Source organism: Phyllostomus discolor, chromosome 12 (genome assembly GCF_004126475.2).
Source record: "Phyllostomus discolor isolate MPI-MPIP mPhyDis1 chromosome 12, mPhyDis1.pri.v3, whole genome shotgun sequence".
Classification (NCBI taxonomy): domain Eukaryota; kingdom Metazoa; phylum Chordata; class Mammalia; order Chiroptera; family Phyllostomidae; genus Phyllostomus; species Phyllostomus discolor.
The window spans coordinates 6,134,796-6,152,226 of record NC_040914.2 but is presented as its reverse complement, the minus strand read 5'-3'; the positions used below and the strand labels follow the sequence as shown (position 1 = coordinate 6,152,226).

Below are 17,431 nucleotides of genomic sequence, written 5' to 3'. Positions count from 1 at the left end.
CCAGAAAGGAAATCCAGAAGGATGACACTCAGAGTCTATGAATGACAATGGATGTGCAAACAGGAGGACGACAGGAGCAAACAGCTCAGTCCAAGCATGAGACTCGGGTGCTATAAAACCCACCTGTGTGCACAAGGCCCTCTGATGTGAGAAATGCCAAAATCTACTGGCTTTCGGGTTCCCTCGGAAGGGACCTTACCTACCTGGGAAACTACCATACACAGGGAAGAGGCTCAAGAGGTGTCTGAGGAATGAACAAATCAAGTAAATGCCAACACCCCCTCTGCAAGGGTTGGGGGTAAAGCCATGGGTGTCATGTCTTTGAGACACGAGGGACGTGCCCACATCCTTGGCCCAGGCCTCTTGCTTGCCTGTCCTCCTGGCACCTCCCTCTGCGTTCCTTTCCCAGTCGAGGAGGGCAGGGTAGCACTCTGATTTGGTGGCTGCTGCCAGAGAACAGCAGCCTGAGCTAACGTGTGGAGGGTATCAGCTGGGATGTAGCCAGGGACAGACACAGTGATGTGGGCCCAGGTCTGCAGATCACAGAGCTGTGTGTTTGCCATGCTGATGGGGGTGGGGCCTCTGGGTAGGTTTCAGCTCTAGCCAGTGTTGCAGCTGCCTGACAAGGAGCTGGGAGGGGGAAATGGAATAGTTCCCCAGAGGTTCAGTGAGGATCTCAAGGTGAACTGTGATGATGGGAGGGATGGAAAATCACCATGAACCACTCAAGAAAGTGTGAAATCAGCTGGACAGAGTGGTGGCAGTGGGTGAACCTCTTTAGTTCGGTAACAGCAGGAGGACAGAGACATTTGGGAAGGAAGTGGGAGGGCAGGTGTCCTGTGGATGGCTCTCGGCTTTCCCAGGCACTGGCTGTTTCCTGAAGGCTTTTAGGCCCCGGGTATCTGGAATCCCAACCATGGTGTGGGTCCTGACCGAGGGCCAGGGACATGATGGAATTCCACATCCCGAGCCAAGGAAACAGGCAGCTGCAGAGCTGCTGAGAAACAGGAGGCACTGCTGCCCTTTTGGGAGAAGCCATCCTGCAGTGGGGCCAGGCCCCTTGGAAGGAGACTCTGGGTGGCTGGGAGTCTGTGAACACTGTCTGTGGGTCAGGAGGCAGCTCTAGGTCTTGCCTTTAAGGATCATGCTCAGGAACACAGACCCATCACCCAATATGAGCTCCTTGGTCACAAAGGGTGTGGAGAGGGAAGGCTGACTATATGCACACAGGCTGCGAGGAAGAGGGTCATTTCCCTGCGAATGGCAGCATTCGAGAATGACTGGTCTCTGGTGACCCAGGAAGGGGCCCACCTATAAGTAATCTCTAAGACCAGAGCGGATGGGCAATAGAAGGAATGGAATCCAAACTGTCTCTTGCTGCCTGGGGCCAGATGAACCCAAAGCAGCACTTCTGACACGCACACGTGTGTGTGTCTGAGAGACAGGAATGCAGCAAGGGAGCTGTGAGGACCATACCGTCGGTCCAGGCCTCATGGATGGAGGCTTTCTGCCGGAACTTCTCTGCGAGGTGGTCGAGCCGCTCCAGCCTGCGGATCTCATTCAGCAGCCACTCCTCGTAGCCCTTCTCTGCCTGCTCCAGGTGCTGCCAGCCATTGTTGATATCCTGCAGGGCAGGCGAGAGCAGGGCTATCACAGGGGCTGAGGCACCCAGCCGGGCGATGCCTCACTAAATGAGCTGGGTCATGTCTACCTCCTGCTTTGCTACATCTGTGTACCCAGACAGGGCCCAACACCTGCCAGGAGCAATCAGTTCTTTTAGATTAAATTAATACATGAAAATGAAGGGTCTCAAGTACTTGGTGATGGTGTTGGAGTCACGGCCAACTGGGGTTCCAAACTAAAACTATTCCACACAAACTATGGTGTGGTTGAGGACAGGTGTAAAAATCTAGGGAGCGATGGAGGGGTGTTGTGATGGTAAAGTGCCAAATTGCACCCCAAGGGCCCCGGCCCCCTCCATCCCCAGAGTCCTGCCCTTACCGAGACCATCCTGCCCTCAGAGGGCATGAAGGCGGGCCGGTTGCTGAGGCGCAGCTTGGTCTGCAGAGTGTTGAAGTTGATCTCCAGCTGGCACTTCTCCTGCACCTTGGGTGGCTTGTGGACGCGCCGGTAATCACGGAAGTCTTCCAGCTTTTGCTGCATCTCCTGGATGGTCTTTTGGGGCACACGATCCTCCAGCCAGGGGATGGTGCGCCGGATCCACTCCAAAAGCTGTGGGCCCATAAGAAGCCATGTGGCCTTGCCAGGGGCCCCTCAGAGCACTGGTAAGGCCACCCACAGCTCACAGGCACATGGGATCCAGATCTTTGAGGACCCTGTCTTGGGGAATCACCCCTGCTCCCCAGACTTCTCCATACTATCCATTGGGATCCCATGGCAGGGAATTTTGGGAACATGTGCCCCCTTGGAACCACTGTACTGTTCTCTGGTTACTCCCTGTTTGTGCCTTTGCTCTTGGTCTTCACTGTCCTCAGACCTAATCAGAGCCTTCCTTGGTGGTATTGCCCATCACACCCCACCCTGTAGCCCAACCGCTGCTGTCACCACTGAGTTCAGCACTGTCTGAGGGTGCCACTGCTCCCCTGTGCCTGACTGCCAGGGCCTCAAGGGCAGGACCTGAAGCATGCCTGGCTCACTCGGGGGCAACCAGCGCAGTGCACAAGGCCTGGGACATGGAATAATTAGAATGTAAAACTGAAACAGAAGGGGACGTGTATTTTTACGAGCCACTCATGTCTTTGGTGGAGTAAGGCCAGGGCACAAACAAGCAAACTGAACATTCTAGAGCAATCCTGGGAGTCAAATCAGTTACTGTGCAGCACAGATTTGCTCAGAGAAGTAGTGCCCAATGACAACTTCTGGCAAAATGAGAGAACCAAAGACAAGGGCATCCTTGTGTTTACATCCTGGTGCATGGGCCAGCTGCCCTTTCTTAGGGAGGGCTGGGATTCTAAGATACGTATGTAACCTTTAACCTTTCCTTGGCGTTAGAAATAAAGCTGTTAACAGATGGTAGCCCTTTCTTTTAAAAATATCCCCTTAACAACAATAAAAATAAAAAATAAAAAATATAAATATCCCCATAACTTGGCAAAATAAAAAGCCTGTCACGGCCCCAGCTGGGTGGCTCAATTGGTTGGAGCACCGTCCCGTACATCAAAGTTTACGGGTTCATCCCTGGTTGGCGTGCATACAGTGGGGGGGGGGCAATCGATGCTTCTCTTTCTCTTCCTCTCTCTAAAATCAATTGAACATACCCTTGGGTGAGGATTAGAGGGGGAAAAGACAGTCAGCCTCTATAGGTTGGCTATCAAATATTTTCCCAAATTATTCTGGTCTGTTGAATCTCAATGTCTGTGGGAACCACTTCAGGTCTAAAAGAGTTGTCAAATTACTACCTTTGGGGAACTTAAATGTTAAAATTTTTTTTTATAAGGGAACTTTAAAAATAAAGGACAGAATCCAGAAGAGGTTTATTGAACACCCACATTCCCAACTGATGTTCCAGGTCAGGCTCTGGAGCAGAGCTGCCTGGGTTTGAACTCCAGGTCTCTGTCCTATTGGCTGTGAGCCCAACAGGACAGTGGGCACGTGCCTGACCTCCCCTGGGCCTCAGTTTCCTCACCCAGGGAAGGAGGTGATAAGAGGGCAGACCCAGCACAGGCCATCTTCCACCAGGATTGCCACGACAAGCCACGGCCCTGGCTAGCACTGTGTCAGCTCTCAGTCTCTCTATCCTACTAAATCGGTCCCCCTACAGGGAGGATGAAGGAATGTCCGTTCTTAAAAAAAGCTCCCCAGATGACTCTAAAGCACTGTGGTATTCAGAAAACTATGTCCCTGAGAATGTGTGTTGGAACCCAAGCTCCAATCCCAGGAGTCAGCTAGCACGGCGACATACCAGCCTGACTCCAGCTGTGTGAAGCCCACCCGGAAGGTCGTATCACATGCTGGCTTGGGCAAACTCCAGGTAGTAACCTCACCACCTTTTCTAGAAGTCTCACTGTGACACCTGCTCTCTACTCTCAAGTGTCACACGACCTATGGCCAAGGGTAACAAAAGTGGCCCGATTTTTCAGCTCTGGTAGAGTCACTGGGGGTGGAGGTAAGTGGCACTTACGTCGCTGGCCAGTCTCTCGTAATCTTCCATCAGGTGTTCATTCTCCTGATTGACAGCCAGAACCTTGCAGATCCGGTTGGCTGCTGTCTCAGCCTGGGGCAGGGGAAGCACACACAGTCAGGGCTGCCTGGGGGACAGGGACCCTCCCTCCTGACAGGCGTATCACTTGAAAGCTGGCTCATCCACGGCCCACACAGAACTCCCCGAGGAGGGAAGGAGAGGAAGTGCAGCTCCAGCAAGATGGTGCCCTCAGTGCCTGTGTCCTGACAGCCCTTGCTGGTGCCCCCACAACTTACTGCTCAGGCCACTGCCCAGGGAGCCAGCCCCTTGACTCCTTCTCGGCCTGGTCCCTGGAGGTGCTGAGAGGGGTTGGGAAGCCCTCCCACGCTGGGAGAAATGGATTAAAAGTCTCTCTAGTGGCTCACAGAGGGCTAGGTAAGGCTGGGTGGGGTCCTCCATTAGGCCAAGCCCTGGAAGGGGAGGCTCCCCTTGGATAGGAAAGTAGGCTACAGTGAGGCAGAGTGCTGGGAAGCTAGGGGGCGAGCAGAGGGTGGGGATGCTGGTGCCCCCCAGAGAAGCCTGGTGGTCAGTGCACAGGCAGAGCACACTAGACCCCTTCCTAATTTTCCCCTTGGAGGTGGATGTTGGTGGCTCATTGGGCAAAGTCACAATCCACCAGGCAGAAGGGAGCCAGGGATTCACAGAACAGGGAGGGAGTGGTGCAGACAGTGACAGTGTCTGCCCAGAACTACCGGACACTGTCCTGCGTTGGCCTGCTGAAAGGGGATGCGATGAGTGGAGAACGAGGGTGAAGAGTGCCACACAGGGAGAAGACCAGGTACCTTTCAGGAAGCACAGAAAGGGTCCCAGAGGAGAAGTTGGAACAGCAACAGAACAGGAACAGAAATAGTGAGGAGGGTCTACAGAGCGGTGAGGAAGGAAAATAGACAGGCTTGGGGATGGCTCCAGACTTGGCCCAGCTTCTCCCATCCACACACTGCTTCTGGGACAGGAGGGCAGGTGAGCAGGGACCAGCCAAGGTTGACGTGCGCGTGCACACACACACACACACACACACACACTCCATCATGCTGCAGGACACTCGCCAATGGCTTCAAGCAGTGCTCCTCAAAGATGAGGCTCACAAGACCTTGGCTGAAGAACACCTGGCCCCAGGAGGCAAGGCCAAGGTCACAGCTTTCAGGGCAGCCATGGAGGTTAGTCCCTGACCCCTGTCTCTTGGAAGAGACAATGGTACCCCAAGCTGAAACCCACTCTGCAGTGCAGACACACAAAGATGGGGACTGCTGGTTGCAGGTGTTGTTTCACTACTGAATTCCTGGCACCTAGCTCAGGGGTTGCTGTGTTTTAGATAGCTGGGTTGATGAATGAATGAGTGAACAAAGAGCAAGTGCTTTAGTGACTAGAAATAAACTATCAGGAGAGAATGGGCACACTCGTGCTGGGCCTGGGGTTCATCTTACATTTATAAACAAAATAAATCCCAGAGAGTGCTCTTTTAAGACCTTGGTGAACACACAATACATACATGATGCGTTATAGATACACCTGAAACCTATGTTATTTTATTAACCAATGTCACCCCAATAAATTCAGAGTCACAGCCTTGAGCCTATGGGGAAAAGACAGCAGCAAAAATAAAAAGCATTCTATAGCTGGTCTGAGAAGCAGACACAGGCTGGAGGAAGCCGAACTTGGGCTCAAGAAGCCTGAATCCTGCACTGGCCTTGGTGAATGGCAGTTCATAAAAGCTAGACCTTTATTTCTTCCAAGAGGGGCCTGGATGCCTCAAAACACCTCCATATTCTGACCAGAGCCTTCCTGCCAGTGTCCACTCCCACAAATCCCTCCAGGCCTCCTGTGCTCTACCACGGAGTTCAGCTCTAAGCACAGGAGGGTAGCTGGGGCAGAAGAGAAAGCACTCTCACAAGGGCAATGTGGTGGGCAAGGAGGCTAGCATGCGACCTGCAGTGAGAAGCCCAACGGCACACGTGCTGTTAGTTGGGGTCTGTGGCAAGGAATCTTCCATCACTGCCCTCCCACACACCACCCTGCCTTCCCACTAGGGTGCAGGGTCCCCCTCCATTCTCCCTGCCTGTGCCCTCCAGCAGAACACTCCAAGCACAAGCTCCAATCGCATGCTAGGCAGGTGGCAGATTGGCTGTGAAACCAGATCGCCGGCCCAGGGCTGGGAAGAACCATGATGGGCAGGGACAAGGCTGCTCCGACTACCTGCCCGTGTACAGAGCATGGACTGGGGCAGGCAGTCCTAAGCTCTTCACCTGCATATGCTCATGTCATCCTCACAAACTTCCTCACCTTTTAATTGAGGATAACACACTCCCCTGCCACGTAAGGGATGAAGAGTCTGTGCCTAGCATGTAGTAAGTGCTCCACAGACAAGAGCTAGTTTTTCTCCTCCCTGCCCACTTGCCAACTGGTGACACAAACTCGGGTTGCTGGGAGTACACTGCTGCCCACGACCACAGACCAAAAGGCAAGTGGAGGGAACAGAGGGCCCCTGAGAGAAGCAGAAGGAGCAGTGCGAGGTCAGCCAGGCTCAGGGAGAGCTGCCACTGGCAACACACTTCTGACTGCTCTGCCTGTGTCAGCAGGGCTGCTGGGGACAGGGGCCCAGAGAGCGGGATTAGCAGGAGGCAGCTTAGACAACAGTCTAACTGCCCAGCCTGAGCCTTTCCTGAGCCGTTTGGGAGGGGAAGGGGATGCAGAGAGGGGAAGAAAAGCCAGTGTACCAGGCAGGTGGCCCAGTGAGGATCATGGACAGAGAGGGGTGGGGGCAACTGAGTGGTCAGGAACACAGGTCCAAACTGCTGCTCAGCTACTTCAGGTGATGCAGGGACTCAACTGTCCTGCCTGAGAGACAGGTGCCACTGCCCACCTCACAGAGCGGGCTGTGCGCAGAGAGAGTATCTGTGGTGTGTCATCACTGGACCCGCATCAGCTCAGTGGTGGCACTGAAGCCCATGGTCACGAGAAACCTGCCTGACCAGGTCAGTCCCCAAGCCATGGTGGCCCTCGGACTGGCCAGGACCCCAAGGGCAAGCCTCCAGCCACAGTAGCCAGGTGTGCTCTCACCCCAGCTCACCTTTTGAGCCCCCGAGAAAGCGTGGTAGAAGCAGGACACATAAGTCATGATGGCTTTCTCATCTGGCCTCAGAGTGCCTACAATATCTGCGCAGAGAGAGAAAGAGAGAGAAAGGCAGGAGAGAGTGAAAGATGCAGGGAGGGCGGCCGGGGCCGGGCCCTAGGCTCATGCAGGAGGAATAGCGCTTGCTCTGGACTGGAAGCCAAACCCTGGCTCTGGCTGCGGGCCTGCCTTACTAAGGCTTTGGCAGGGGAAGGGGGTTTCCGAATAGGTGGATTCCTCTGCTAACCAGGCCTGGGTTCGTGAAACTAGCTACTGGCTCTAAAAAGGAAGACTTGTTTGGGGTTGGAGGGGTTAAACTCTAACTGATGTTTCTCAGAAAGTAAGATCATGTCTACCACCTCAGCATAAAGCACCTAACAGTCTCCCGTGGCCCTAAAATAAAACCCAAATTCTTGCTTTTAGGCTATAATAGTCCTACACAGCCTGGCCCCATCACTTTCTCTGACCTCATTTTCAACTCTCCTCTCCTCGCTTATGCCTCTCCAGCCAAGCTTATTCCTTGAATAAGCCAAGCTTATTTCTGCCTCACGGACTGCACTTGCTCTACCCTCTGCCTGGAATGCTTTTTGTTTTGTTTTGTTTTTTAAAGATTTTTATTTATTTTAGACAGAGGGGAGGGAGGGAGAGAAACAGCAATGTGTGATTGCCTCTTGAGTGCTCCCTACTGGGGACCTGGTCTGCGACCCAGGCATGTACCCTGACTGGGAATTGAACCTGTGACCCTTTGGTTCGCAGGCCGGCACTCAATACACTGAACCACACAAGGCAGGGCTGGAATGCTTTTCCTACAGATCTTCACGTGACAGCTCCTGCTCATCACTCCAACTGCCTATTCATGTCAGCTCTCAGAGGCTTCCCCTGGGCCCCAGCTAAAGCAGTCCACAGGCATCTCTATCCCATCATCCTGTCCCATGTTCTCTACTGTGTTTATCATCACATGAAACGACTTGATCTGTGGATGTGCCTGCTGTCTGCCTCACGCTAGCAGGGAAGCTCCATGAGAGCAGAGATCCCTCCTGACTCAGTCACTGCTGTATCCTCAGTGCCTAGTACAGAGCCTGGTGCAGAGTGGGCACTCAACAGACAGTGTGAGCAAAGGCTAAATGGGCAGCGGTGATGCCAAGGAGCTGGGGTGTAGCTTCCAGTCGGAGAGAGGCCACTGCCGTCTGCAAGAGAAATGAGGTGAGCATGGGAGGCGAGAGGCAGCAGTGGCATTGGGCAGTGGCAGCGAGGTGGGCCTGCTTGGCCCTGCCCGGTACCTTCTGCGCTCCCGAAAAGGCATGGTAGAAGCTGGACACATAGGTCATTATGGCCTTCTCGTCGGGCCGGGCCGTGTTCACGATGTCTGCAAGTGAACGACAAGGGTTAAACTGCCCAAGTAGGGGTGGGGAAGGGGTGGTCACTCACCAGGATCCAAAGGCTCCCAAGGCCACAGCCATCCCAGGAGAAAAACCCTTAGAGCTGGTTCAGTGACCCTGGTGACTCTGGTAGGCTCAGCCATACCCTCAGCCCCTCTATCCCTATGGTCTCTAGAAAGGCCTCAGCTGTGGGAACTGGATTAAATGAGGCCACTTCCTCTCTCTGAAAACGGCCTCAAGGGGCTACTGGAAAGTCAATCCTAAGGGTCACGAGAGGCCAGAGGCATGGGTCCTAGGGTGAGGGTGGGGTGGTACATAGCTGGGAAATGGAGTAACACCAGAGAAGGAAAAAATAAAACATTCCACATCGCTGGGCTCTGGACTACAAACCTGCAGCAGGCACAGTAGGTACAGGCCACGCTTATTTGCAGGAGCCAGTCCTCCCTGGCCACTTGGCTCTCCACCTTCCCCCAGGTATGGGACTGGGTCAGGCAGGGCTCTGGCAGCCTCCAGAGTCCATCCTCCTCAAGTTCCCCACCCCCACTCCTCATCCTGCTCCATCCCTGAGCGAGTCTGAACTGCACAGGCTGCTCCTGCTCTGGTTCCCCATAGCGACACGCTGTCCCGGGTTCACCCAGATTCATTCAGCCATTCTCGCTGACTCTGCCAGTTTTCTGAAGTTACCGTAAAGCATACCCATGAAACGAGGTGCTGACTGAACAAAAGGGAGGTACTTACCCTCTGCATCCAACATTTTGGGGATATCTAGGTATTTTTCTGCCACTTCAAAGGCATTGTTTAGGTTAGTGACTGGGTCATCCTAGAGGGAGGGAAGTGAGGGAAGGAGGAAGAACTCAACCAGGGGCAGGATGCAGAAGCAAAAGGGACCCAGGGCTGGCCTGGATATGGGAAGGGGTAGGACTGGAAAGGTCCTTTTTTAGGGAGTTCTCAGCCACCTGTGCTGCTGCAGAGAGGGGGACACCTGGATAAAGTCAATTCTGACCCAAAGGAACGTCTCTGGAAATCTTGGTGGACAAGCTAAGGGACCTTGTCTCCACCCGTAAAATGTGTTCTTTTCTGTTTCTAACTATCCACAAACCCTAAGTTAAGCCCCCTATCCTGAACCCCTGAAAGTTGATCCAGACCTGAGACAACATTGGGGGTTGGGGAGAGCAAACCGAGTCTCCGAATTCCAATCTCCCTGAACCATCCCTTCACGCCATCTCCCACTGCTTATAGGATTAAAACCCACTTCACTTGGACCCTCCCTCACATGCCTCTGCTGCTTTCCAGCAAGGGCCAGTTCCACTGTGGCTTGACTAGGTTCAGTGAGGCCTGTGCCTCCCCTACATGGAATGTCCTCTCTCTGGCTCTAGGCTGCCTCTTCCTGCACAGGCCCTTCCCGACCACGCCAGCCCAGGTGTACCATCCTTCCTCTGCAGCACTGTCTGGCCCTACCTTCTCCTCATCACATTCAACACGAGCACCTGTGTATGGCCTCATGTGGCTGGCTTGTTCTGTCCTGCCTTCCCCATAAGGTGGGGAGCTCCTAGAAGGCAGGGCCTGTGGCTTACATGGTCACAGGCTTTGTACAGACAAATCAGAACAGGACCCTGCCTTGGAAGTGTCTGCCAGCAGTGATGATTTGGAATTCTTTAACCCTCTCCTCCATGGAAAAAGAGGGAATGCTTCCAGAATCCAGAGTTAGTTAAGAAAGGGGAGCTGGGAGACATGGCTGGGCAGGCCCTGAAATAACCTCTGGCTGTTGCAATGCTCATGGAAGGCTAAGGGGACAGTCTACACGGGGAGTAAGGGAGGTGAGAACCGCACCAGGATCTGGTGACAGTTGGCGCAAGGCTCTCCCAGCCTGAGCAGAATCCAGCTTTAGGCACCAGTGATGGATGGATTTGGGGGATGTGACCCAGAGTCAAGGGTCAAACTCAGGGTATCTGTGGGCTGTTGAGGGGGACAGAAGATACATACCTTTCTCAGCTTGTCATACTCGATCAGCTCAGGCCTGTGCCGGTGGATCAGGGCATTGAAGGCAAGACCATCCTTCCAGCTGGGGGTGGAAAAGCCAAGGTTATGAGGAGGCCCAGACACTGTGGTGAGAGTGCAGAAAGGCCCCAGATACCTACTGAGGTACTTTAGTATGCATGCCAGGCACTAGAGGGAGATGGTATGGCAAGGTGGCCATGACCATGACTACTGGAGCTGAGCGGTCTGGGGTCGAATTCCAGCTCTTCCACTTAACTATCAGCACGATTTTGGGCAAGTCCTACAATTGCTACCTCAGTTTCCATGTCTGTAAAATGGGGTAACAGCACCAACTTCACAGCGTTGTTGTGAGGATTGGAAACACTTACAGTAGGACTTGACACATGACAAGAGTATATGCAAGGCTCTACAGAACTAGACAAGCCCACCGAGGTGAGGCAGCCCACCAAAGGAGGCTGCTGCATGACCTCCACACCTTGGTATGACCTGACCCATATATAAGATGGATAAATGCCAGGATGTGGCTTGGCACAAGGGTCTCTGTCAAGGCAAAATGAAAACTGGTCACAAGCTAGACTGGTCACATTTTTCTCCCTGAGATCCTCTAAGGGTTGGTTCCTTCTGGGGGTCAAGCTTAATGTTACCTCCTCAGGAAGGCTACACCTGAGCAAAGTACTCTCCCAATTACTTACTTTCTTTTTTAAATCCTCACCTGAGGACACACTTATTGATTTTTTTAGAGAGAGGGAAAGGGAAGGAGGGAGATAGGAAGAAACAGAGATGTAAGAGAGAAACATTAATCAGTTGCCTCTCATACGTGCCCTGATGGGGAATAGAACCCTCAACCTTCCAGTTTATAGGGCAATGCTTCAAGCCACACTGTGCAGCACTCTCCCTACTAGTTTCTATCACCTCATTCTATTTTGTGGTCTTTGTAGAGCACTTCTCACTACTGAAATCATGTTGTTGGTTTATTTGCACCTTTGTCAACGATTGGTCTCCTCTGCTGAAGTGTAACTTTCCAAGGGTGGGGACCCATTTTGGTGCTGCCACCACCCTTGGCATGTAGAAGGCACTGAACAGATATTTGCCAACTGAATAAATATATGAACAAGAAAGGCAGAGAGGACTCACCAGCTGGTAACAGGAAAAGGAAGGAGACACACAAAGGAGCTCCAGGGAGGAAGTGTGTGCTATCAGTGGCAGAACACAATGGAAAGGTTCCCAACCTCCAGTGCTGGGGCTCCTGAGAGCCTGGGGACACCAAAGAACCTCTGTGGATCCCATGTGGCCCCAATCTTCATTCCTTTGTGTGCCCCCTCCCTGGTTCATACACCCTGGGAGGACACCAGGAGTTCAGAGGGGTGAAGCCAGAGGGCTAAGATGGATGTAACCTCAGGACCACCACCAGGCCACAGAGCCTGCCACACCCTCAATCAGGCGGCACTGTGTCCTGGCAATGGTGGACACCTCTCATCTCCCTCTCTCACCCAAGGGAGAGCAGGCTCGCCGTGAGGCTGAGTTTGTTCATTAGAGTGGTTAGAGGGGACAAAGTATGTTTTTATCAACACTCAGTTCATTAGCAGGGCTAAGTCCCTCTTGAAAGGTCAAAACAAACAAACAAACAAACAAACAAACAAACAAACAAACAAAGCTTTGCTGTTGCTTCTGAGAATCCTGTTGCTCAGGGAGGAAGAAAAGTCCGTAAGGCTGGCCCCAGGACTGCTTTAAGGCTGCCAGCCCACATGACAGTGAGGCAGCTGTGACCGCTGGCCACCACCGCCGCCTCCTCCTTGGGGAGAACACAGGGACCTTACAAAGGAGCTCACAGGAGCCAGTGTCAGGGAAGGGACTCCCCGAGGGCTGGCAGTTCACAGACCGAGACATAGCACTGGAAAAGAGCACAGGTAGGGAGACAGTGCCTCAGGTCCCAAGAAGAGGTGAGGGAATGAGTCGGGCTTTGGGGCTTCAGCCAGTGCTCACCTGATGTGGAAATTCTGCACATTGACATTCTTGTACGGGGCTGTCTTTCTCTGACACCAGAGAAGGAGCCCTTCCTTGGCAGAGGTCTCTGCAAAACACACAAGCACACAGCACTGGCTCAGATACAACCACACTTCCAGTTCAGGCAGAACTTGGGGGACAGGCCACCAGACAGAACAGCAGCAACAGCTCCTCCCATTCCAGGCCTCTGATGACCCTAACTGCTAATCCGCACTCATGGCCCCAAGAAATAACTCTAGGATCATTGCAGGAAGTGACAGAATAACGTCAAAATCTGAACCTGTGCCATGTTTCAGACCACAAGGCCTATGCTTTTAACAGTTACGACGCACTATCAAAAGAGCCTTTGATGCTGGCCTTGGCCTCTGCTAAACAAAGTAAAGGGGCCCAAGCATCTGGCCCTGCCCACTCAGGTTCTCCCAGATGTGGCCACAGCCCTCAGAAGTGGAATGGGAGGGGCCTAAGCTCTACTCTGGGTGGCTTCAAGGGGGGACCCCTCTTCCCCTGCAGCCTGGGCCAGCATCTCTATTAACCACTCCTGCGCAGGGCCAGGCCCTGTGAATGACACCAGAAAACAAGGATAGGCCTCGAGGCATGAAGACAAAATGCCCAAAATCCTCATCTAAATCTCCCCAGCTCATGTGGAACCAGGGTGGGGGGAAAAAGTGGCTCTTTGCTGTCAGGGGGACTCTTTGCTCTTACCTTCCACTGAGATGTCCTGGATGGCGAACCTGAGGATGATGGTCCAGATCATCCCCAGTGTCATCTTTGCATTGCCATCCACAATCTCTGCGTGCAGGAGGGGAGCAAAGGGTGAGAGGGTTGTTAAACCAGAGTGAGACCCACCGCCACCAGTAGCAGCCTTCCCACCCCATCCAAAGTTAGCTCTGATCATCAACAGAACCACCCAGACCTGCCCTCTGCCACCCTCACTAGGAGATATCCCCTGAACGCTCTGGGAAGCACTGTCTCAAAAGCCTCTGTACACATGTGTCCTTGGCCTCACAGCCTCTTCCCACCTGGCAAGTTCATTCTCGACCCAGCTCAAAAGACTGCTCCTCCCTAGGGCTTGGTCACAGCCCTCTGCTGAACCTCCACCACGCCTCTATGGGCATGCTGTCCCACTAGTGGGTGCGTGCTGTCCACTTCCTCCCAATCCTACTGCTGCCACTTCATCCAAGCCACTGCTGTTTCCTGCAGAACTCAGCGTACTGCCTCCTACACCAGCCCCTGAAATTTGGCTCCACACAGCTGCTAGGGTGGTCCCCTTATTTTTATTCATTTATTTTTTAAAATCCTCACCCAAGGAATGTTTATTGATTTGAGAGAGAGAGAGAGAGATAGGAAGAGAGAGAAAAACATCGATGTGAGAGAGAAATCATCCGCAACCTAGGTACGTGCCCTGACTGGGAGTCGAACCCACAACCTTTTAGTGTATGGGATGATGTTTCAACCAACTGAGCCACCTGGCCAGGATTAGGGTGGTCCCTTTAAAAGGTATATCAGATTTGTGTCACTCAGAGCCCACTACACTGAAAAAGAAGACCTGGAGTCCAGCTTCTAAGGCCTGTCCTGGGTGGCCTGGTCCCTCCCCCTCCCTGGCACTTCTTAGCTGTGTCCTTTTGGCAAGCCAGGCTCTTTCTTGCTATAAGGAGCTCATACCTTCTGTCTACCAACAAAATGCATCTCTCAAGCCCTTCCTCAGATGGCTGGCCCTTCCCATCCTGTCAGCCTCTGATTCTATGTCCCCTCTCCAAAATGGCTTCCTGGACCACAAGTCTAAAGGTACTCCCTGCACCCTTCCCAGGGCCTCTCTCCTCACACACAGATGGCCAGCTAGAACCATGTATTTGTTGGCTGGTTTACTTGTTCACTGTCTGCCTTCACGACCACTGCATTCCCAGTACCTTGAGAAAGGTACAATGTTGTTGAAGGCAGGGGAGAGGAGACACACAAGGCTCGAAAAACAACAACTCTCAAACTTCTGGGAGCAGCTCAGGACAACATTCTTTAGTTTCAGCAACTTAGAGAAAAGTTATCTCTGCAACACTCAGGTCACCATATGTCTACTGCTGGGTGACAGACTTACAAGTGGCCTCATCCAGAAGGAGCCTGTCAGCCAGAAGGCCTTTGGCAGTCCTTCAAACGTCCTCTGCCCCCACACACATCAGCACACAAGATATAAGGAGAAAGGGTGGGGAGAAGAGAAGGACACTTTAAGAGACCTTGTACATGATCCTCAAGAACAGAAAACTCTAGGGCGGGCTCGATTTGAAAAGGAGGTATAGTGGTCATCCAGAGGATGGGGCCCAGCCTTCCCAAGGACACACAAACTCCCCAAGTGAAACCGTGGGCTTATGGCCGAAGGGCCTGACAGCTTTCAGCTTTAGTTTCAGGGTAAGAAAGTAGTCTGCTGCCTGGAGGCAGAGGAAGAACAGTGTCTGCAGGGCCTTTCCCAGGGCCCGAAACCCCAGACTGGACACCAGGCAGGATCCTCCCAGTGTGGGGCAAAAGTACTGATTCATTTAGAAAATGTATGCTGTGTTCCTCCCAAGTGCCCAACACCAGGGCAATCTGGAGAAGAGGCCCCAACTCCATTCTCCCAGCTGGTTACACGAGGAAGCTGGTCAAGAGGAATTAGAGAGTTCCTAAGGGGGGAAGAAGACGGCTTCTCTCATTACACATCCCCCAGCTGCTTCTCAAACCTGCAGCTATGCCTCCAACTTGTCCCCTCTCATAACACTCCCTCTGCAAGGAAGCAATGTTCCTACACCTCCCTAGATCCTGTGGAGGGATACAGAAATGGGGGCAGGGTGGGGCTAGGGTTCTCAGGTATTCCAGAGCCCTCAGAATATCTCCAGTAGGCCACCTTCCAGCTTTATCCCAAGGCCCAGTGGTCACAGGGTTGGGAGGGAACCAATTTGGGTATGAAGAGAAAACATTTTTAGCCTGAGTTTTTCTCCAAATGAAAACTGATGACTACCATGGGTCTCTCCTCTAACCCCTTCTGTATTTACAGACTAGCACTGGAGCAAAATAAATGCAGCTGTGAGAAGCAGAAGGCTGGAGTGCAGCCAGGGGGAAAGATCCATGCAAGCACAGAAAATCTCAGGGCTTGATTGAGTTTGGGGCTTTGGGGGTGTGTGTGTGTGTGTGTGTGTGTGTGTGTGTTTAAACAAACACCAACTACCTTGGACTGTGGCATTTGAGGCTTGGCACCCCTCTCAGGAAAGGTCCTAGGGTTGTGGGGGGTGAGAAGCCTTGGAACCCTGTGCAGGCATTCTGGCCTGGAGCCTTGGCCAAACTCTCAGAATCCTATCATTAACGGCAATTAGTTTTCTTTGTTTTTCTAAAAAGCTGGGACACCATGGATGTCGGGTGTAGGAAACACTGCTCTGACTAATGAGCAGAACTGTAAGCCCAGGCTGAGGAGCTGCTGGGCTCCATCAGTCCTCACCTAGTCTCCAAAAGCGCCTGTGACCACAAGAACCCACTGCTGGAGTGACTGCATGTTGTTGCTCTAGTGGGAGGGCTTGGAGTAGAGGCTTATAAGTCCTGAGTAACCCCACTGGGCACAGAAGGATTCTGGGTATCCAGCCAGAGGCCAAACTCTCCCAGGCCGTAGCCAGCAAAGTCTGGTCATTGACCTTTGGACTTGCACTCCCTGCTCCAGAGCCCTGACACTAAGCATGCCCTTCTCCCCTCTGCATCCCCTCCTGGCACAGAGAGACACCATGTCAAGTGTCTGTCAGTGTCTCTCAGGCCCAGCACGAGGACAGCAAATGCGGGTGTCCAGGGTCCAAGTAAAGCCATTCCTACCCCCTACAGAAGAAGCCTGCCCCACGTGATCAGAGGCGCCGGATTCCCCAGTCTTGAACTGGATTATTCTATGGATGGAGTGGAGGGGGAACTTGTGGGCCCAACGTCACAATGAGGTGATCACTGTGGTCACTGCTTTAAGCATCCCAAGTGCTCTGCCACCAACACAGCTTCTGTTCAGAAGGCAGAGGTTGGGCCTCAGAGCTTGCAGGTTACAAACTGAGCTGCCCCATCCAAGCTCACCTTCTGCCCCAATGGAGACCAGCTTGACTCCTTTGCTGGCGATGAAGTCCAGCGCTTTGTTCACATTGTTGATTTTGTGCACTCTCATCTTGCCCCGCTCCGGCTTAGGTAACCGCTCCCCTAATAAAGGAGGGAGGAAAACTGAATGGTGGTCCCCACGGCTCTCCAGAACAGGCCCCCACAAGTCCCATAGTGACCACCCCAACAAGCTCATGAGCAGACACACTGTCACTGCAGCCATAGAGGCCTCACTCTTCTTAACAGCAACAGGACAGATGGGGTGAGCCATGTCCTGGGGGCCTGCCGTGACAGGGCACCTATTCCATGTGTGGGTGGCACACTGTGGGAGAGGAGCCTCACCTGAAATGACCTCCAGGAGGAGCATGAGCTTGAGTCCATCTCGGAAGTCCTCATCAATGTTCTCGATCTGAGTGCCGGCCTTCCGCAGGTGGGAGTTGCACCAGGCTGTGAAGGTCTGAGGGAGCAGAGCAGAGAGCGGTCGGGAGGGTCAGTGTGGCTATTGCGGCTTCTAGCAAAAGGGCTGGGCCATAGCCCTGCCCCCAGGACAACACAGCCACCATGGGGCCCAGCTCTGGGCTCCACCCTTTCTATATATTGTTTCTAATCTTTACAATGACCCAGGCAGGTTGATCTGAGGAAACCGAGGCTCAGGATAGT

General features: G+C 53.1%; 1 protein-coding gene across 5 annotated transcripts in view; it reads right to left on the bottom strand.

The window, feature by feature from the left end:
- Nucleotides 1-17,431, bottom strand: part of ACTN4 (actinin alpha 4) — a 70,152-nt gene that overhangs the window by 10,494 nt on the left and 42,227 nt on the right. For 3 of the 5 annotated variants that reach the window (XM_028530437.2, XM_028530440.2, XM_028530438.2), the window contains exons 2-11: nucleotides 17,114-17,228; nucleotides 16,754-16,873; nucleotides 13,394-13,480; nucleotides 12,671-12,758; nucleotides 10,673-10,751; nucleotides 9,428-9,509; nucleotides 8,591-8,676; nucleotides 4,142-4,234; nucleotides 2,002-2,232; nucleotides 1,477-1,624 (exon numbers count right to left, since the gene is read on the bottom strand). In XM_028530437.2, coding sequence (XP_028386238.1) covers nucleotides 1,477-1,624; nucleotides 2,002-2,232; nucleotides 4,142-4,234; nucleotides 8,591-8,676; nucleotides 9,428-9,509; nucleotides 10,673-10,751; nucleotides 12,671-12,758; nucleotides 13,394-13,480; nucleotides 16,754-16,873; nucleotides 17,114-17,228 — 1,129 coding nt within the window. Of the gene's footprint in view, nucleotides 1-1,476; nucleotides 1,625-2,001; nucleotides 2,233-4,141; nucleotides 4,235-7,268; nucleotides 7,355-8,590; nucleotides 8,677-9,427; nucleotides 9,510-10,672; nucleotides 10,752-12,670; nucleotides 12,759-13,393; nucleotides 13,481-16,753; nucleotides 16,874-17,113; nucleotides 17,229-17,431 lie in introns of all 5 variants that reach the window. The other 2 variants (XM_028530441.2, XM_028530439.2) reach the window with 1 other exon arrangement.